The 22,028-nt window shown below is 40.6% G+C and overlaps 1 protein-coding gene across 4 annotated transcripts in view; it reads left to right on the top strand.

Annotated features, from left to right (window-relative positions):
* LOC126293598 (protogenin A-like) overlaps positions 1 to 22,028 on the top strand; it is a 450,940-nt gene that overhangs the window by 360,264 nt on the left and 68,648 nt on the right. For all 4 annotated transcript variants that reach the window (XR_007552316.1, XM_049986876.1, XM_049986877.1 and 1 more), the window contains exons 7-9: positions 414 to 573; positions 3,829 to 4,086; positions 13,116 to 13,271. Coding sequence is in view for 3 of the 4 variants with exons in the window: in XM_049986876.1 (XP_049842833.1) it covers positions 414 to 573; positions 3,829 to 4,086; positions 13,116 to 13,271 (574 nt within the window). In the remaining variant the exon portion in view is untranslated. The remainder of the gene's footprint in view (positions 1 to 413; positions 574 to 3,828; positions 4,087 to 13,115; positions 13,272 to 22,028) is intronic.

Genomic DNA, 22,028 nt, shown 5'->3' with positions numbered 1-22,028 from the left:
CTTCTCCTGTTCTAAGGCATCATCAGTGGGATCTACAACGACACAGTTTTGTTAGTTATAGATTATCAAACAGTTCACTTCACGATTTTTTGTAAAAAAAGTAATTACTTACGATTTGCTGATGTGTGTTTCCTCAAATCTGGTCTGGAGGTCGCTCTACCACTTTTATCATTGCCATATAATCACATCTTTGTGTTCTCGCCTTCCACACGCAGTTCACCACAAAAATGAGTGAAGTACATTTAAAGTGTAAAGAATGCTTACAGTGTGTTGCTGACAGAATATAATAACCACTATCTCACATCTGACAAATGGACAATATTTGAGTAGCTTGTGTAATTTGTTACGAGTGCACGTGACACTTCAGGTAAAGCAGTCTAGACAGAATGATGACATGTTGTTTCTCTTTCCAGAAGGTGACACTGTCGGTTTGGCAGGCGCCGGAAGTGCGAGTGAAACCACCCTCTCAGAGCTTCCCTGCCGCCAAGACTGTTCGCTTCAACTGTGAGGCGGTTGGGGAGCCCAAGCCAGAGATAGTGTGGTTCAAGGATGGAGTGCGGCTCCACATCAATGGTATGTTCCACTTCAGATACTGCTGCTGTCTGCAGGGTCACAGAACACTTAACAATGTTCACTGACATCAGGCTACACCATTAAATGAAATGGCATATTGGCTTCTTTGGTGCAGTTGGCTGCTGGGTTCAGTTGGGCTTTTTGGGTACAATTGGATACTTGCTTCGAGGTGGCCGTTTGAATGAAGTTGGCTACTCCGATCGTGACAAAGTGTCACTTGTCATGTTGATTGTCTCTGGCTGCCTCAGTCTTTTGATTCTGTTGATGGTTGGTATAGAACAATACCAGTTAACACTTTGAAGTGTGTTATTATTATATCAAATGAAGATAAATTGTTAACAGTGACTGCAGTATGCTTGCTTGATGCTCATTCCCAGTTCCCACAAGGGAATTCCCTCCCCTACTACACTTAGTTGTTACATGGCAAAAGACTGAAGAATGTGTGTGCATTATGCTGTAGGGCGAGGGGATGGGATGGGCAGGAGAAGGTATTGATTTCCTGCATCCTCATGCATTTGTCTTCCAGCTGCCCTGCTTTATTAATTAACTGAACAGTTTGTTCAGTTTACTTAAATGTGTAAAAAAATAATGGTTCTGTTTCATGTAGTGGAAGTTTTGAGCCTGCACTAAGATTTACAGGGCTTACAAGATTTTTTCAGAAAGTAAAATTTTCTGGTTCAGGTAATTCATTAAGTAACATGTTATTTTAGTGAAAGTATCAGAGAGTTTACAGCTACAGGGCAATAACACTGAAACTTGGAAATAATCACAGAAGTAAAACATTCTAGAATATGATAATTTTGAATAGGAGTAACTTTTGAAATATTTAATTTTCAGAAAAAGTTTTCCCAAACATCAGTACTGAACATATATCAATACTAAAACAAATAATTATTAGCGGAGTCGAATTTTGAAGCGCACATGGTTTGAGTGAGCCATAAATTTCAAATATTTCTTTGGATAAAAGACTTCTATGTGAAATAAATGCAATGTTGCCGTCAGCAGGTTGTAAGCTATTTACTGGATACTAACATTCAGAAAATACATCTGGAATAACAATTTCAATAAGTCATATGTGATGATGAATCCTTTCTGTGATTAATGAAGGACATTATTGTCATTAAATAAAAATACCTTCACTTATTACAAAACTGACTGAAAGAAAAAACCTCAAACGGTGCACAAATAATGTACCACCCGTTTTATCAAATGAAGTATTGCATATTTACATATACCCAAGTCGTGTATATGAGATCGCATGCTACATCAAGTGACCAATATTGGGTTCTTTATACACACTAGTATCAGCTGCTTCAGTTGTATAGATTTGCCTATTACATCTCAGTCTGGAGTGAAACATTAAATATTGCTGAACAGTAATATAGGGAGTCATTTAATATTTTATTAACTCCGCTTTATTTGCTTCCACACAGCTATCTAATTAAATTTATAGAAAAACATCACACGTCTTACCAATCTAACCTTTTGCCACATACAGAGAGATTTAAATATTTTGCATCACCCCCCATGTCATCTTTGCCCTCTATATGTGACATTAGTAGAGATGATAATCTTCAAGCAAACTCATTATCGGCAGTAAAATACATAAAGATGAAAAATATGAATGTCATTTTAAGTCAGTAAACTTAGAGGATCAATGGTGCTTATCACGTAAAATGAAAGAGCAGCAACCACTCACTTGTAGCAGACCGATGTGTGGTGCACAGGAACAAAGTACACTCATTCACAGACACAAGTACAGGGACCCCAAAGTACACTAGTGTCATAGCAGTGAGACTGATTATTGTGTATGGGTTGTTGAGAGCAGTTGCCTAGGCAGATGCAGGTGACAGGGTGTAGGAGGTGAGTCTTTCGACAGGTAGCTGCACAAGATGGAAGGAGCTCTGAGGGTAGAGCATATGAGGAGGAGGGGGGGGGGGGGGCAGGTTCACAGGGTGGGAGGGGAGGGGAGCAAAGGAGACGAAGGTGGTAATGGAGAGGGAAACAGGCAGGGCAGAGGGGGTGGAGAAAGGGGGTGGGCTGGAGTGAGAGGGGGGAGAGGGAGGGAGGGGGAGAGAGAGAGAGAGAGAGAGAGAGAGAGAGAGAGAGAGAGAGAGAGAGAGAGAGAGAGAGAGAGAGAGAGAGAGAAAATGCTCCCATGAGGGTGAGGAAGAGTGGTGGAAGAAGGCAGAAGACAATCTGAATGGGAAAGGAGTTATGTGGATAGAAGAGAGAATGGAAAAGGTAAGGTGAGGCAAAGGGGAACAGGTTAGAGGAGGTTTAGGCCATGCCGAAGATTGTAAGAGTGCAAGATTTGCTGGAGAGGCAGTTTGTACATGTGCTGGAAGGGGGTATCCAAATTGCCCTTATAGGTAGCAGCTGTCAAAGATATTAGTGTTTTGGTGTGCAGCATGTTCAGCAACTGGATGGTGGAGTTCGCAGTTTGTCACAGTTTGGCACTGGCCATTTGTGTGAGTAGACAGAGAGTGCTGTACAGTGTAGCATAGCTGATATGTAACATGCCTGCTTTCAAATGTGACCCTCCCTTTTATAGGGTAGGAGGTGTCTGTGAGTGGACTGCAGTAGGAGGTGATGGTGGTTGGATGTATAGGACAGATATCTCATCTGGGTTGGCAACCAGGAAATGACCCAAAAGACACAGTATTGGGAGCAGAACTGGTGTAGGGATGGGTGATATTGGTAGTATTTTGGGAAGGATATCTCTTGTCTTGGGACGTGACGAGAGATAATCAAACCCTGGTGAAGAACACAGTTGAACATTTCAATTCCAGGGTGATAATGGGCAATCAGAGGAGTACTGCTCATGTGTGTGTGAGCTGTGCCTGCTTGTGTGAATGAAAACGTGTTTCCTTTGCCAAAGAAGGCTTTGGGGGAAAGGTAATCTGTGCGTCTTGTCATTGTGCCTGTATGAAATTCAATGCATGATCTTTACGGTGAGTAACAATCTTATCTTTTCCTTCTGTTGTTTACATTTCATTTGGTTTTTGTAATAGATGTTTATCATTTATGGAAACTATAAACCAACAGAGTACATTAAAAATCATGAAGTATCATCCCCCTAAATTAAAATGTATGCTATTTATGAAAAGTCAAACAATTCTCAGTGTTCAAATTGACCGGTACTGTCTACTAGTGCTAAAATATAGAACATACTAGAGTGTACCTCAGTATTGCTACTCAACAGAGTGATTCAGTGTTACCACATTATCCAATGGCATGCTCCACGTGTCGCAGGCCGAATGAAGCAGAGGGGTGCAGAACTGCTGATCGCAACAACGCAGATGTCCGATTCGGGCCTGTACCAGTGCGCAGCCCGCAACGCCGCAGGGGAGAACTACGCCGTCGCCCGGCTGTCGATAAAGTCGCCGTCGCGCATCGACCCTCCGCGAGGCCTCTCGTGCCGCACTTTGGCCTCGGGTGGCATCGAGCTGTCCTGGAACCAGCCTCCTGGCGGCAACTTCACCGCCTTCACTGTCCACTACCTGCCCACAGGTCTGTGCTGCTGCTGCTTAGACATCTTTTTCTGAGTTAAACTGTTCACTAATATGGTATCGGAAAGAGCTTCCAGTGGACTACAAGACAAAACATAACTATTCACCGTATGGTCAAAGCTTCGACTAGTTGATATATGTTAACAAGTTTCCACATCTATGTATGTACACTCCAAACCACTGTGAAATACATGGGAGAGGGTACTTTCCATTGCATCACTTATAGGGATTCTTCATGTCCCATTCACATACAGAGTGTAAGAAGAATAATTGCTTGAATGTCTCTGTATGTACTGTAATTAGTCTGATCATGTGTTTTTGATACCTGAGGTGAAAAATCATTAGGGGTTGCAGCGTATTCCTAGATTCCCCATTCACACTGGTTTTCTTAGGGGTAATAGAATTACAATGGAAAACTGGCCACAACAGAAGCACAGAATGTTTCCATTCAAAAGTAATCAGCATATGCATTATGAGATTTATCTCACTGGGAGACGATACAATCAGTATCACTTAGGTAGTACAGAGTCTGCCGCAGGCGAATCCACAACTGAACCTGCATAAAACAGATAACCACACGTCTTCAAGCTGCCAATGGTGTGAAAATCACATAGTGAATGATCAGGGTTTTGTAGAGGATGTTGCAGTGTTTTCCAACCAACAGTGTGTGTGGCGGACATTGTCATGCAACACTATGCTTCCATCTGGCAGCACTCCTGGACATTTTGATGTTATGGTACATTGCAATTTCTGTGAAGTGTTTTCACAGCACTGTGCTTTGGTTGTGTTTCCACACTCAATGAACTCAAGAAACAGATATACCTTCTAGCCAAAGGTAGAGATCATCGTGACCTTACATGCCCGAGGGAAAACGGCGAAGCCATCAGTGGAAATATCCCACATCTCCCCAGCCAATAAAATGCAAAGCTGTCCACATAAGTTTTTGTAAGGTCAATATGTGCAGTGCTATGAAGACACTTTGCAGAAACTGCGATGTGCCAAAAAGAAGACATACTCAGGTACGGAATCATCCTGTTGCACGATAATGCCCTTCCCCACAGTGCCAACTGGACAAAAACTGCATTTCAGTGATCTGGTTGGGGAAACCGTAACATCCTATGTACAGCTCAGATTGTTCACTGTGAGATTTTCACATCATTGGTGACCTGGAGCAAGATTCAGTCAGATAAGGAAAGGCACAAGTGCGGATCTGTCAGTGTTTGACCACATTCTACGAAACAGGAATTGATTGCTTAGTCTCCCAGTGGCATAAATGCCTTAACACATTTGATGATGATTTTTTAATGGAACCATTCTGTGGTCCCGTTGTGGCGGGATTTCGGTATTTATTTGACTGCCCCTTATATCTGAGCCTGCCAGGTGAGGTATGTCAACCTTTCTGTGACAGTTTCCAGTGATTCAAACAGATCTGTGACAATACGCAGTACCATTGTTAATGTACAGTAAATCTTCCCTGTTAGTCCTACCTGGTATAGGTTCCATACATTCTAGGCTGGGACACACAAGTGTTTTGTGAGCTATCTCCATTGTATTTTTGCAGTATCCTGCCAGTGAACTGAAGTCCGGCACCTGTCCAATCCACTTTTTTGAGTCATCAGTCTTGACTGGTTCTGATAAGTTGACAAGGTCTTGACTGGTTTGATGTGGCCTGCCATGAATTCCTCTCCTGTGCCAATGTTTTTATCTCACAGAAGCAACCCACATCCTCAGTCATTTGCTGGATGTATTCCAGTCTCTGTCTTCCCCTGCAGTTTTTACCTTTGACAGCCTCCTCTAGTAATATGGAAGTTATTCTCTCATGTCTCAACAGGTGTCGCATCATCCTGGCCCTTTTTCTTGTCAGTGTTTTCCAAATATTCCTTTTTTTGCCAATTCTGCAGAGAACCTCCTCATTCCTTACCTTATCAGTCCATATGTTCCCCTATCATTACACATTGTTACACCCTGGTACTTTTACATGATGACTCCTTGATGCTGTAGTCATAGGATACGATGTTTTTCTCATTTTGTGAAGTGCACAATTTTACGTCTAAAGGATGAATATTTTGCTACTCTTGTGAGAAGGTGATTCATTGTCGATAATCACATCGTCTGCAAAAAGTCTGGAGATTATTACTAGTATTGTTTGTCCAGGTATTACTGTACAAGGTACACCTGCAGTTGTTTCTATATCTGTTGATAACTCTCTGTCCAAGATGACTAACAAGAAGCCTTTAATTCAGTCACAAATTTGGTGTAATACTCCATATCACTGTACTTTTGTTGAAAACATTCCTGTTCTTTCATACAGTTTTCTTCTACAGAAGTAATTAATACTATAAACACATGTACATTGTTATTTATTCTGTATATTTTCTGTTAAGTAGCTCCAGAGTATGACATTGCATGAAAGAACAGCAATCTTTTCAATCTCATTTCTGTGCATGTAGGGCACTCAGTGCCTCAAATAGATGGTGAGGGCTCACCTTTACGTATTGCATTATTAATTTCTTGTTGTTTTTTAAACACCTAAGAATTTTTTTAAAAAAAGTTGCATAACAGCTATCTGCATCAATTATATCTTGTTTTTAATGATAGGAGTTTACACACAACTATAACTCACATTTATAGATCAACTAAATGCCTGAAGATGTAGGTGCAAATCCTGAAAGTAGTCAGTTCACTGTAATAAAATGCGAGTGAAATGACAAACTGGTTTGCATCATAAAAAGCCACAGTTTTTTTACAGGTCTACGAAACAAGGAATAAACATGCAGCCATTACATTAAAAGTATTCCTTTTTTCTTTTTCCTTCCCCCCCCCCCCCCCCCTTTTTTTTTTTTTTTTTTTTTTTTTTTTTTTTTTTTTTTTTTTTTTCATCTCTCCCTTGACGTTTCAGAAGTCAGTTTTTATTTGCTGTGAAGCAAAGACTGTTAAACTGTTTACTTCATTGCAGATACATATAAAATACTACTAGATATGATAGGAACATCACTTACCTGTAGGTAGTAATAGAATTGATCATTGGCACAAGTCACTGACAGCGCTTCAGCCGTTTGTGAATTGTGACCAGTTCCTCCTGTGTCCACAGATAGTGTCCACATGCCTTACCTAACCTAGTACTGAAATTCGAATGAAAACAAAATGTAAACCAAACAAATGAAAATGAACCCTGGTGCCTACCAACTGGGTGCTCTACGGTGTTCAAACCACCTGAGGTGGCACTGCAGTCAACATAAATCCCCACTATTGAAAATATGATACACACAAATCATGTACAATAGAGCAGAAACTAGCTGTGGTGTCTTTTTGATAGTACTGGTGATGATGCTAAAAAATAATGTCACAGGATGCTATACAAACACTAGTTCACTGTAGCTGAATGCATAGCAAACAGGCAGACAACTAAAATGTTTGTAAAGAATCACTGATTTGTCAATTTTTGATCATGATGGAGGTGAATACTGTTAATAAGTGGAGAAATAATGAAGCTTGGTTGTTGATATTTATTTATAAGTGCAGCCTGCTCCACGTGACATAATTAAAGAATCTGGGGCTTTCTCTGTGAAGACCAGAAATAATTATAATTAAGTCACTGAAAACATGGCGTCTTCAAGCCAAGTATCAAAATATGCTATTAAGTTTTAATATATTGCAAAAATCTCAAAACATGAAACTGTAACTACCACTGAATAACTTGTGTCAATTTTCATCTATACCTAGAGCAGCAGCTTGCAAACGTGATTTCAGCAAATGAAAAAACTGCTTAAGGTTGAATATAAAATGATGGAGTAATCATTGGCATGATTAATAACATTGTATACACTATTATTCCAGCTATCACAGACGTCTTCAACCTGTCTCTTGTCAATAGTGCATATCCTACTGAGTGGAAGCAAAGTTTAATTCAACCTATACCCAAGACTGACAACCCTAAGTCGCCAGATGACTACAGGCCTATCAGCATACTACCTGAAACATCTAAAGCCTAGAATACATCGTCCATGAACAGCTGACGGATTACCTCAAAACTCATATCACCATGACAAATATCAGTCAGGCTTTCGAAAGCACCATAGTACAGCAACTGCTTTAATCTAAGTAACTGATGACATTAAACATGCTATGGACAGACGTGAAGCTACCATCCTAACACTGCTTCACTTTAGCAAAACTTTTGATACAGTTGACTTTGATATATTACTAATTAAAAGGAAACAGCTAAATTTCTCCAACAGCATTATTCACTGGTTCGACAGCTACCTCAAAAACAAAGTCAACAAGTCATTTGTGGGTTGGAAAAGTCATCGTGGAAAAACGTGTGCTCTGGAGTTCCCCAAGGCTCCGTCCTTGGTCCATACTCTTATCACTGTACATTAATGATATTTCTTCAGTGATTCACTCCTGCAGCTACCATCTATATGCTGACGACATCCAACTGTACATAAGTGCAAGCCCCAAGAACATTGTTGACGCAGTAGCGAGTATGAATGCAGATCTTTGCTCTGTTTCTCGATGGGCACAGAACCTAGGTCTGAAACTAAACCCCAAGAAATCCCAGGTCATACTTATATTTCGTCCAAAGTTAATCAGCTGGTACTTTCGCAAAACAGTCCCTCAAATACTCCTCAATGGTACCCAACTAACATACCCAAAAACAGTAAAAGACCTTGGAATAATCTTGGATGAACACCTAAACTGGGAAGAACAAACAGTCACAGCTTGCCGGAAATCGCTCTTCTCCCTACATGCAGTTCAAAAATTTAGAAAAATATTTCCAACCCATGTTAAACAAAAATTAGTCCAAACACTAGTCTTGCCTAATCTTTACTACTGTGATGTTCAACACGGCACAAATAGTGAAAATTCGAGATGCCTCGAGCTAGTGATGAATGCTTGTGTTAGATACGTGTGCAATGTACGGTTGTATGATCATATCAGTCCTTCATACTCCCAGCTAGGTTGGATACGCCCACATAAGGCACGCGATCTCCACACAATGTGCTTACTTCATCGATTTCTTAGCCACTGGTGCCACCAATACTCATCTTCTCACATTAAACACCTATCATCATTCCACAACCGCAATACCAGATCGGATACATCTAGCATCTTGGCTGTACCTTTACATAACACAAAATCTTTCTCCGTGTCATTCTCCATCTCAGCCATACTACTATGGAACGCGCTCCCCTGTGATCTGCGTCTTATCCAGAACTACTCAACATTCAAGAGGGAACTCAAAACTTACATATTAGGGACAGTATAGCCACCATTGTTGTGCCCCTCTCATCTCTTTCTTTCTCCTCTCCATCATAGCTTCGAATTTTACCATTCTATTTCTCTTCCTCTAACCTAGCTACATCTTCTATATCTCTTTCACCCCATTCTATCATCTTATGTCTCTGCTCGATGAGAATAACTCACAAGCTGCAAGAACATAACGAGAAAATTCCCAACTAGCAATAGGACTGACATTCATAAAAGAAAAATATGTTTCTTTTCATATACATAGTCATTACTATGATGATGATGATGATGATGATGATGATGATGATGATGATGATTGTTATAATTATTTTTGATTGTTATAATTATCATTGTACTACGGTTATAATCTCCATTTTTTTCTTTAACATAAATACTGTATAACACGTTTTATGTCCTTAATGTTCTACATCTACATTTATACTCCGCAAGCCACCCAACGTTGTGTGGCGGAGGGCACTTTATGTGCCACTGTCATTACCTCCATTTCGTGTTCAGTCATGTATGGTTTGCGGGAAGAACGACTGTCTGAAAGCCTCTGTGCGCGCTCGAATCTCTCTAATTTTACATTCATGATCTCCTCGGGAGGTATAAGTAGGGGGAAGCAATATATTCAATACCTCATCCAAAAACGCACCATCTCGAAACCTGGCGAGCAAGCTACACCGCGATGCAGAGCGCCTCTCTTGCAGAGTCTGCCACTTGAGTTTGCTAAACATCTCCGTAATGCTATCACGGTTACCAAATAACCCTGTGACGAAATGTGCCGCTCTTCTTTGGATCTTCTCTATCTCCTCCGTCAACCCGATCTGGTACGGATCCCACACTGGTGAGCAATACTCAAGTATAGGTCGAACGAGTGTTTTGTAAGCTACCTCCTTTGTTGTTGGACTACATTTTCTAAGGACTTCCCAATGAATCTCAACCTGGTACCCACCTTACCAACAATTAATTTTATATGATCATTCCACTTCAAATCGTTCTGTACGCATACTCCCAGATATTTTACAGAATTAACTGCTACCAGTGTTTGTTCCGCTATCATATAATCATACAATAAAGGATCCTTCTTTCTATGTATTCGCAATACATTACATTTGTCTATGTTAAGGGTCAGTTGCCACTCCCTGCACCAAGTGCCTATCCGCTGCAGATCTTCCTGCATTTCACTACAATTTTCTAATGCTGCAACTTCTCTGTATACTACAGCATCATACGCGAAAAGCCGCATGGAACTTCCGACACCATCTACTAGGTCATTCATATATATTGTGTTCTCTGAGTATGCCTGGTTAGGTGTAAGAGAGGGCCTGAAGACCCTAATCTTGCCAGGTAAAATAAATGCATAAATAAATAAAATAAATAAGTAAATAAATATGGATGAAGGTAAACTGTAAGATGTAGCTATCTTGTTGATAGAATATGGCTCGGTTCATAAACTTGACACCAGTGACAAATTGATTAGTTTACTTTGGTTGTGGTAAGTAAGAGCGAAGTAAAATTTATTTTCTCACCTCTTAATTGTAGACTTTTTCTTTTATTTATAATTAATATGAACCATTAATTTATCAGGAGCAAACCAAATTTGTTGTTTTTTATACGTCATAGAGAAAGGGTCTATACAAGGGCGATGTAATTGAGGACAATATTATGGAAATGGAAGAGGATGTAGATGAAGATGAAATGGGAGATACGATACTGCGTGAAGAGTTTGACAGAGCACTGGAAGACCTGAGTCGAAACAAGGCCCCCGAACTAGACAACATTCCATTGGAACTACTGACGGCCTAGACAACATTCCATTGGAACTACTGACGGCCTTGGGAGAGCCAGTCCTGACAAAACTCTACCATCTGGTGAGCAAGATGTATGAGACAGGCGAAATACCCTCAGTCTTCAAGAAGAATATAATAATTCCAATCTCAAAGAAAGCAGGTGTTGACAGATGTGTAAATTACCGAACTATCAGTTTAATAAGTCACAGCTGCAAAATACTAACGCGAATTCTTTACAGACGAATGGAAAAAACTAGTAGAAGCCGACCTCGGGGAAGATCAGTTTGGATTCCGTAGAAATGTTGGAACACGTGAGGCAATACTGTCCCTACGACTTATCTTAGAAGCTAGATTAAGGAAAGGCAAACCTACGTTTCTACATTTGTAGACTTAGAGAACGTTTTTGACAATGTTGACTAGAATACTCTCTTTCAAATTCTGAAGGTGGCAGGGGTAAAATACAGGGAGCGAAAGGCTATTTACAATTTGTACAGAAACCAAATGGCAGTTATTAGTGGCGAGAGACATGAAGGGGAAGCAGTGGTTGGGAAGGGAGTGAGACAGGGTTGTAGCCTCTCCCCGATGTTATTCAACCTATATATTGAGCAAGCAGTAAAGGAAACAAAAGCAAAGTTTGGAGTAGGCATTAAAATCCATGGAGAAGAAATAAAAACTTTGAGGTTCACCAATGACATTGTAATTCTGTCAGAGACAGAAAAAGGACTAGAAAGAGCAGTTGAACGGAATGGACAGTGTCTTGAAAGGAGGGTATAAGATGAACATTAACAAAAGCAAAACGAGGATAATGGAATGTAGTTGAATGAAGTCGGGTGATGCTGAGGGAATTAGATTAGGAAATGAGACACTTAAAGTAGTAAATGAGTTTCCTATTTGGGGAGCAAAATAACTGATGATGGTCGAAGTAGAGAGGATATAAAATGTATACTGGCAATGGCAAGGAAATCGTTTCTGAAGAAGAGAAATTTGTTAACATCGAGTATAGATTTAAGTGTCAGGAAGTCATTTGTGAAAGTATTTGTATGGAGTGTAGCCATGTGTGGAAGTGAAACATGGACGATAACTAGTTTGGACAAGAAGAGACTAGAAACTTTCGAAATGTGGTGCTACAGAAGAATGCTGAAGATTAGATGGGTAGATCACATAACTAATGAGGAAGTATTGAATAGGATTAGGGAGAGGAGAAGTTTGTGGCACAACTTGACCAGAAGAGGGGATCAGTTGGTAGGACATGTTCTGAGGCATCAAAGGATCACTAATTTAGTATTAGAGGGCTGCGTGGAGGATAAAAATCGCAGTGGGAGACCAAGAGATGACTACACTAAGCAGATTCAGAAGGATGTAGGTTGCAGTAGGTACTGGGAGATGAAGAAGCTTGCACAAGATAGAGTAGCATGGAGAGCTGCATCAAACCAGTCTCAGGACTGAAGACCACAACAACAGAGAAACCAATATACAGTAGCTGCTGCCAACAAGAAAATAAGGATTTTGTTTTGCTTTCAGTTTCTTAGCAATTTTAAGCAATTTACAATTTATTTACTTCAAAGACACATTTAATTTGCGGCAGATAGTGTGACTGATTTATTAATATTTGGCAATATTGTTTCATTTTTATTAAACCTACTTATAAAATTAGCTAAATCTGCTTGAAACAATTATGGGAAGGTAGGTTAGAAGGCAGGGCGGAGGGGGGGGGGGGGGCAACTTTGGCAATTATGAGGGGTGCAGGATGACCTCAGAATGGCTCTGTTTTCAGTGTTGATATTTTGTCATTAGTTAAGCTTTATATGTACATTGTGTATGTTAACTTCTGTTGCCATAAATAGATAACAGCTGATTATGATGCTGGTTTTGTTATGCAGAAAATTATACATTCATTTGCTATACTGGTGCACAAATTGGAAATACGTGTGCACCACTGTAAACTATTTGCTTACCTTGAGCCTCTCCACACTGTGTGTGTTTACAGAGGGAGGGGAGGAGACACAGTTGGTCACAGTCAATCAGTCGATTCGCGTGGAGGACCTGCAGCCATTCACCAACTACACACTCTACACGCGCGTCTACTTTCAGCGGTCAGCGAGTGAGGAGTCGGAGCGAGTCATCTGCCGAACTGCGGAGGGAGGTAAGGTGGCTTTGAGCAGATCCCCCTTATTTATTTAGTGAATGCTATAACATGAGGTATCATTATACAGATAAAACCAATGGTAATAAAATAAAAATTGGTAAAATATGAAATGAAAATATTTTATATGTGAAGGGACAGTACTAAATCAAAGCTTAGCAATGATTAATTTGATTGTGTTACCTGTAGTTCCAAAGGCATCACATGGTGGCAACAAGTAGCTTCATTTGTAGAGCTACAGGGCACTGCCTGCTATTAAGAAAATGCTTTGTCTTATTGTATTTGTGACAGTGTCTTTGAATTTAATCATATGCTTAGCATGCAGTAACTCAAAGTACAATCTTGTGGGTTAGCACTTTCTTCCACTAACTTGTTCATATACGGTACAATAGTTTATAATGGTAATTTCTTAATCAAGTCGGCCGCACCTATAGTCAGTGTCAGTAAGGCATTTGCATTTGTTCAGATATGATGTTCTTCTCACACGATGTCCTGTGAGCCATGGGTGAAGGGCAGCCGACAGGTTTCATATTCCTATATTTTTAGAAAGAATTTGACATCACATTCCTCTGCAGACTGTTAACAGATGTCTGAACATACAGATCAGGTTGTCAGATACACGAGTTGCTCGATGACTTTTAAGTAATAGGACCCAGTACAGTGTTCCTGATAGGAAATTTTCATCAAGGACAGAGCTGTTATCGGGAGTGCCCCAGGGATGTGTGATAGGACCCCTCTAGTTCTATGTGCAGATAAATGGTCTGTAGGAGGATACAGGATGATTCAGAATTTCTATTTGGTACGATAAATGGCAACTTGGTCTAAATGTGGAAAAATGTAAGCTAACGCAAATGAGCAGGAAAACCAAAAACAACCCTGTAATGTTTAGCCGGCCGGGGTGGCCGAGAGGTTCTAGACGCTGCAGTCTGAAACCGTGCGACCGCTACGGTTGCAGGTTCAAATCCTGTGTTGGGCATGGGTGTGTGATGCCCTTAGGTTAGTTAGGTTTAAGTAGTTTTAAGTTCTAGGGGTAGCGTCTTTAATTCATAATCAAAACGTCTTCGGTCCCGGGTTCGATCCCCGCCACTGCCTAAATTTTGATAAATAATCAGCATTGGCGGCCGAAGACTTCCGGCATAAGAAGTCAGCCTCATTCTGCCAACGGCCTTGTCAAAGAGGGCGGAGGAGCGGATAGAGGTTCAGGGCACTCTCTTGTCCTAGGGGTGCGAAATTGGCCCTAAAGGCGGAAGAATCAGCAATGATCAACGACATGAGGATGCAGAAGGCAATGGAAACCACTGCATTAAAGACATGCAACATGTATCCACAGGACATGTGGCCCGTAGTTGAAGAAGTGTCATGATGATCTCTCCATTGGCAAAAGATTCCGGAACAGTCCCCCATTCGGATCTCCAGGAGGGGACTGCCAAGGGGGAGGTTACCATGAGAAAAAGATTGAATAATCAACGAAAGGATAATGTTCTACGAGTCGGGGCGTGGAATGTCAGAAGCTTGAACGTGGTAGGGAAACTAGAAAATCTGAAAAGGGAAATGCAAAGGTTCAATCTAGATATAGTAGGGGTCAGTGAAGTGAAGTGGAAGGAAGACAAGGATTTCTGGTCAGATGAGTATCGGGTAATATCAACAGCAGCAGAAAATGGCATAACAGGTGTAGGATTCGTTATGAATAGGAAGGTAGGGCAGAGCATGTGTTACTGTGAACAGTTCAGTGACCAGGTTGTTCTAATCAGAATCGACAGCAGGCCAACACCGACAACGATAGTTCAGGTATACATGCTGACGTTGCAAGCTGAAGATGAACAGATAGAGAAAGTGTATGAGGATATTGAAAGGGTAATGCAGTATGTAAAGGGGGATGAAAATCTAATAGTCATGGGCGACTGGAATGCAGTTGTAGGGGAAGGAATAGAAGAAAAGGTTACAGGAGAATATGGTCTTGGGGGAATGAAAGAGGAGAAAGACTAATTGAGTTCTGTAACAGGTTCCAGCTAGTAATAGCGAATACCCTGTTCGAGAATCACAAGAGGAGGAGGTATACTTGGAAAAGGCCGGGAGATACGGGAAGATTTCAATTAGATTACATCATGGTCAGACAGAGATTCCGAAATCAGATACTGGATTGTAAGGCGTACTCAGGAGCAGATATAGACTCAGATCACAATATAGTAGTGATGAAGAGTAGGCTGAAGTTCAAGACATTAGTCAGGAAGAAGTTCTCTAATGCTATAGATACAGCAATAAGGAATAGCGCAGTAGGCAACACAGTTGAAGAGGAATGGACGTCTCTAAAATGGGCCATCACAGAAGTTGGGAAGGAAAACATAGGTACAAAGAAGGTAGCTGCGAAGAAATCATGGGTAACAGAAGAAATACTTCAGTTGATTGATGAAAGAAGGAAGTACAAACATGTACCGGGAAAATCAGGAATACAGAGGTCGCTGAGGAATGAAATAAATAGGAAGTGCAGGGAAGCTAAGACGAAATGGCTGCAGGAAAAATGTGAAGACATCGAAAAAGATATGATTGCCGGAAAGACAGACTCAGCATACAGGAAAGTCAAAACAACCTTTGGTGGCATTAAAATAAGCAACGGTGGTAACATTAAGAGTGCAACGGGAATTCCACTGTTAAATGCAGAGGAGAGAGCAGATAGGTGGAAAGAATACATTGAAAGCCTCTATGAGGGTGAAGATTTGTCTGATGTGATAGAAGAAGAAACAGGAGTCGATTTAGAAGAGATAGGGGATCCAGTATTAGAATCGGAATTTAAAAGAGCTTTGGAAGACTTACGGTCAAATAAGGCAGAAGGGATAGATAACATTCCATCAGAATTTCTAAAATCATTAGGGAAAGTGACAACAAAACGACTATTCACGTTGGTGTGCAGAATATATGAGTCTGGCAACATACCATTGACTTTCGGAAAAGCATCATCCACAAAATTCCGAAGACGGCAAGAGCTGACAGGTGCGAGAATTATCGCACAATCAGCTTAACAGCTCATGCATCGAAGCTGCTTACAAGAATAATATACAGAAGAATGGAAAAGAAAATTGACAATGCGCTAGGTGACGATCAGTTTGGCTTTAGGAAAAGTAAAGGCACGAGAGTGGCAATTCTGACATTACGGCTAATAATGGAAGTAAGGCTGAAGAAAAATCAAGACACGTTCATGGTATTTGTTGACCTGGAAAAAGCGTTCGACAATATAAAATGGTGCAAGCTGTTCGATATTCTGAAAAAAGTAGGGGTAAGCTATAGGGAGAGACGGGTCATATACAATATGTACTACAACCAAGAGGGAATAATAAGAGTGGACGATCAAGAACGAAGTGCTCGTATTAAGAATTGTGTAAGACAAGGTTGTAGCCTTTCACCCCTACTCTTCAGTCTGTACATCGAGGAAGCAATGATGGAAATAAAAGAAAGGTTCAGGAGTGGAATTAAAATACAAGGTGAAAGGGTATCAATGATACGATTTGCTGATGACATTGCTATCCTGAGTGAAAGTGAAGAAGAATTAAATGATCTGCGAACAGAATGAACAGTCTAATGAGTACACAGTATGGTTTGAGAGTAAATTGGAGAAAGACGAAGGTAATGGGAAGTAGTAGAAATGAGAACAGCGAGAAACTTAACATCAGGATTGATGGTCACGAAGTCAAGGAATTCTGCTACCTAGGCAGTAAAATAACCAATGACAGACGGAGCAAGGAGGACATCAAAAGCAGACTCGCTATGGCAAAAAAGGCATTTCTGGGCAAGAGAAGTCTACTAATATCAAATACCGGCCTTAATTTGAGGAAGAAATTTCTGAGGATGTAGGTCTGGAGTACAGCATGGACTGTGGGAAAACCGGAACACAAGAGAATCGAAGCATTTGAGATGTGCTATAGGTGAATGTTGAAAATTAGGTGGACTGATAAGGTAAGGAATGAGGAGGTTCTACGCAGAATTGGAGAGGAAAGGAATATGTGGAAAACACTGATAAGGAGAAGGCACAGGATGATAGGATGTATGTTAAGACATGAGGGAATGACTTCCATGGTACTAGAGGGAGCTGTAGAGGGCAAAAACTGTAGAGGAAGACAGAGATTGGAATACGTCAAGCAAATAATTGAGGACGTAGGTTGCAAGTGCTACTCTGAGATGAATAGGTTAGCACAGGAAAGGAATTCGTGGCGGGCCGCATCAAACCAGTCAGTAGACTGATGACTAAAAAAGTTCTAGGGGACTGATGACCTCAGAAGTTAGGTCCCATAGTGCTCAGAGCCATTTGAACCATTTTTGTAATGTTTGAATATAGTAATAGTGGTTTGTTGCTTGATGCAGTCACATCAGTTAAAATGTGGTTGTAATGTTGCAGGGTGATGCAAAATGGAATGAGTATGTAAGGTTGCCAGTAGGGAACGTAAATGATGGACTTTATTTAATTGGGAGACTTGTAGGAAAGCTTAGCTCATGAGGCCACATAGAAAAGATGTGTGTTAACTATTCTCAAATATTGCTCATGTGTTTTGGATCCCCACCAGATTGGATTAAAGGTAGACATCAGAGCAGTTCAGAGGCATGCTGCTAGATTTGTTAATGGTAGGTTCTATTAACATGTATCACAGAATGCTGTGCGAACTCAAATGGAAATTCCTGGAAGGAAGGAGTACTCTTCTAGTGGAACATTGTTGAGAAACTTTAGAGAAGTGGCATTTGTGACTGATTGCAGAACGATTTTGCAGCTACTGACGTACATTCCGTGCAATGAAGGCAAAGACGAGATGAGAGAAATTGGGGCTAGTCCAGAGGCGTGCAGATAGTCATCTTTTTGCTCGCACCATTTTTGAGTGCAACTCTGAAAAAGAATACTGGCAGTGGTGCAAGGTATCACCATCTCGCACCATACGGTGGCCTGCAGAGTTTAGACGCAGACGAATGTGTCGCCACAACTGTGAGACGGGGTCCGGGATTTTCTTCCACCTTTAAAGAAAGTCCATGCGTACTTCATATTTTGTTGTTTTCTTCATACTTCTAGGCAGTGTGAAGCCTGCTTGTTCATTGTGGGTGTTTAGTACAGTTTGTATTTTTGCTGGTGCTCGCTGCACTCATATTTGCTGCTGTTTGTAGCACGTGCCAAATCCTTCATCAAGAAGTTTAGCAGCAGCTTTTATTGCCGATTGTCTGGATTTTAGCCTGTCAGATGTATCACCTGGGATATAGTTATGAATGGGAAGCTTGGGTTTATCCAGTATCACCTGGGTTCAGGTGGAGGGATTTGGAATCTAATAAACTGGGGTAGTTTTTAGGCAGCTTGTGGTAGCACATATTTTAGCATAGAGTTTTGTGTTGAGCTTTCAGCTAATGTTGCTCTGTAGCCACACAGGACCAAACTAGTTTGCTGTGCTGTACAGTGATTCCAGTGCTGAGCGGTGGAACTTAGGGGCTGTTGATCCTGAGTGGCACCACACACGATATGGTGAATGTTGCTCCTGGTGTAAGCTTTGGTTGTACTGTTAGTCAAGAATGATCCGTAAGTCAAGGATCTGCCAAGAAAGACACACAAATACTTTGCCATACAGAAATTCTGTTCAGGCAGATTTGCTGTGGATTGCTGGCCCCTTATGCTATTGAGATGGAAACGCAAGCATTCTGTTTTACCAGGCCAGGGTTCAAGGTAAGACATACAGTAGAATTCGTACTAGATCAAGATGTCATCTGTTAGTACCATTTCAGTTTCCTTTATGGATGCTTTGGGGAAACCAATGTCTAGGTCATCTGTGTAAGCATATTTTCTGCCCACAGTATGAGGAATATCTGAAAGGAATTGATGCAAGAACAGAGCATTGAGAATGTCCATGCTTCAGAGTTGTTCAGTTGCCAATTTTCTTACTTAGCATAACTCTTCAACATCAGTCGCAAGGCATATTATCTAATAGTTGAGTTCTCGTAAAAACAGTAGAAGTAGTTTCTCTCTACATACAGCATTATAAGCTTTAGTTTGTTCAGCAGATTTCTCCCTCGTTGCTCTTTGTCAGGAAACTTAAATCTTACTAATGTCGACACGGTATGCATTATAAGCTGTAGTTTGTTCAGCAGATTTCTCCCTCGTTGCTCTTTGTCAGGAAACTTAAATCTTACTAATGTCGACACGGTATGTTGGCACTTTTAGTTGGGCTGTGGTCTTTTGTGGTGGAATTGTCAACAAGAAGGACCTATTTTGTCAGTGAGGTTCTGTTGTGTAGTTATTGTTCAACATGCAGGAGTACACAACTACACAGTAATTGGAACTTGGGGATCACAGTTTTCGAATCTTGCTGCCTACCTTACAGTGAGCTTGCAATCTTTTTTTATTTTCATGTTAGTTCTACGTTTTTTTTTTTTTTTTTCTGGATGCATGTGGCCATGTGAGCGGAAGCTACTTAGGTCACAGTACACTGCACTATACAGTTCACAAGATAGTTATGAAAAGTTGAAAAATTAAAAAAAAAACTCTAAAAAGGTATTTATCATATGTCAAGATTTTAAACATGGCTGAAACATAACTGTTGAAATTCTTCATGGTAAATGATGACAGCCAAAACAGTTCCAGGATAAAGATTTACCGTATTTACTCGAATCTAAGCCACACTTTTTTTCTGGTTGTTGTAATCCAAAGAACCGCCTGCGGCTTAGAATCGAGTGCAAAGCAAGCGGAAGTTCTGAAAAATGTTGGTGGGTGCCGCCACAACTAACTTCTGCCGTCGAATATATGTAGCGCTACACAGGCATGCCAAGCATGCTTTGTAGGCACAAAGATAAATACTGGCACCAAATGCTCCGCGTCAGTAAAAAAAAAAAGGTGGAAGATGAGCTTTTGTTTTCCGCCTCGAGTTTCGACCACTGGATTTTCGTACATTATCCAACGAATTAAATACAAATTCTGTATTGTTTATCTTTGAATGTAGGAGCATTTCAATGTACTACGAAAGTCCGACTGGCAAGACTGCTTGGGATGTTTGTCAATATGGTCAACTCTATGTTCTGAAATAAAATAAATAAATAGGAACTTCTATGAATTGTGAATCACATGCAGTATTCTCTTCACCATAAGAATAACACAAATATAAACATTTTGCCATGTATTGTTTCATGTTTGCTGCTATCTCATTTAAATAGTGTCTGCCTAATAAACTATGAAACTAGAGTGAGACAACAGCAAACGCGGAAGAATATACATATCATGTCATGTTTATATTCATATTATTCTTATGCCTAATAGTGATATAGTCATAAATGAAGCACAGCAATTGACTAGATTTTTAAATCTAAGATGACTCTAATTTCTGTGCAGAAAGTAATGTACTAAAGAGGCGCCTGCAAAGATTTTCAAACAGAGAAAAATTTTTGTTTTTTTGTAAGCCGCGGTAGCGTGCACAAAAGCAAGCCATGCCGCGAGCAGTGACAGGCAGTAAACATGCACAATTAGAATGTGACAAACAATGCATGACCCAGTACAGTAATGCATTTTCAGCTTAGAGTGACGTAAACACCTATAACAAAGAAAACAGCGTTTATCAAATCAGAGAAAAATAAGCAATCAATTCAAACCAGACGAAGCACGAGAAAAAGGAAGGGTACCCGTATAAATACGGACGAGGCGCCTGACGCATAGCAATGGCTACCTGGTAAAGCTTAACTGCTAAGCTTACGACTCGAACCAAACTACTGTAGCTGTATCGTCATTCATTCGACCAAAATTGTGTCTCATATTACAATGGACCAACTGTTTCGATTTGGAGATGCGGCCTAAAACTTTTCTCTCCCCCTGAATTTTGAGTCTCAAATTTCAGGTGTGGCTTAGATTCGGGAAAATTTTTTTTCCTTGATTTTGAGTCTCATTTTTCAGGTGCGGCTTATATTCGAGTGCGGCTTAGATTCGGGTAAATACGGTATTAAAATTCTTGACCACGGTTTCGGTGGTCAAGGATTTTAATAAATCTTTATCTTACAACTGTTTTGGCTGTCATCATTTACCGTGAAGAATTTATCATATGTATGAATAAATGATAATCTAATAGCAAAAGGCTCTAAAATACTCTAAATTTTGTGTTGGTTGTCCCTTTGGTATTCATAGGTAAAAGGTCTTCAATGAGGAATGCAACAAATTATTTTTATGTAATCTGGTTAGTTTTACTCAGGATTTCGATTCATCATATTATTCCCCACTTTCTTGGCGATAGAATCCTATTTTTCTATGTGATGGCCCTACGCCACCTTACTCTACTGGTCGACTCCAGAGCCATATCTTGCTGCATCAATAACCTCCCCATCATCCATGTACTGCTTCTCGCAGCGTACATCCTTCATCGGGTGAAACAGATGGAAGTCAGAAGGAGTGAGATCCTCACTGTAGGGAGAATGAGGAGGAATGGTCCAGTGATGTTTTATGAGCTGCTCTTGAGTGGACTAAGTTGTGTGAGGCCTTGTATTGTCATGGAGGAGGTGAAGTTTGTTTGCATGTTTGTGGCGATGAACACGCTGAAGCCGTTTCTTTAATTTCCTCGGGGTAGCTTGTGCACTTCATAGTTTATCACTTCAGCATGAGGGAGGATGTCAAACAGTACAACCCCTTCAGAAACCCATGAGACTTTAGCAGTTGAGGCTGCAGCTTTGAACTTTTTCTTCAGAGGAGAGGTGGTGTGGGACCAGACTTTGGCTTATCATTTTGTTTTTGGTCGGCAGTGATGAACCCGTATTTCAATGCCT

This window comes from Schistocerca gregaria, chromosome 10, assembly GCF_023897955.1.
Source record: "Schistocerca gregaria isolate iqSchGreg1 chromosome 10, iqSchGreg1.2, whole genome shotgun sequence".
NCBI classification, from domain to species: Eukaryota; Metazoa; Arthropoda; class Insecta; order Orthoptera; family Acrididae; genus Schistocerca; species Schistocerca gregaria.
This window is presented reverse-complemented; position numbering and strand designations above follow the sequence as displayed.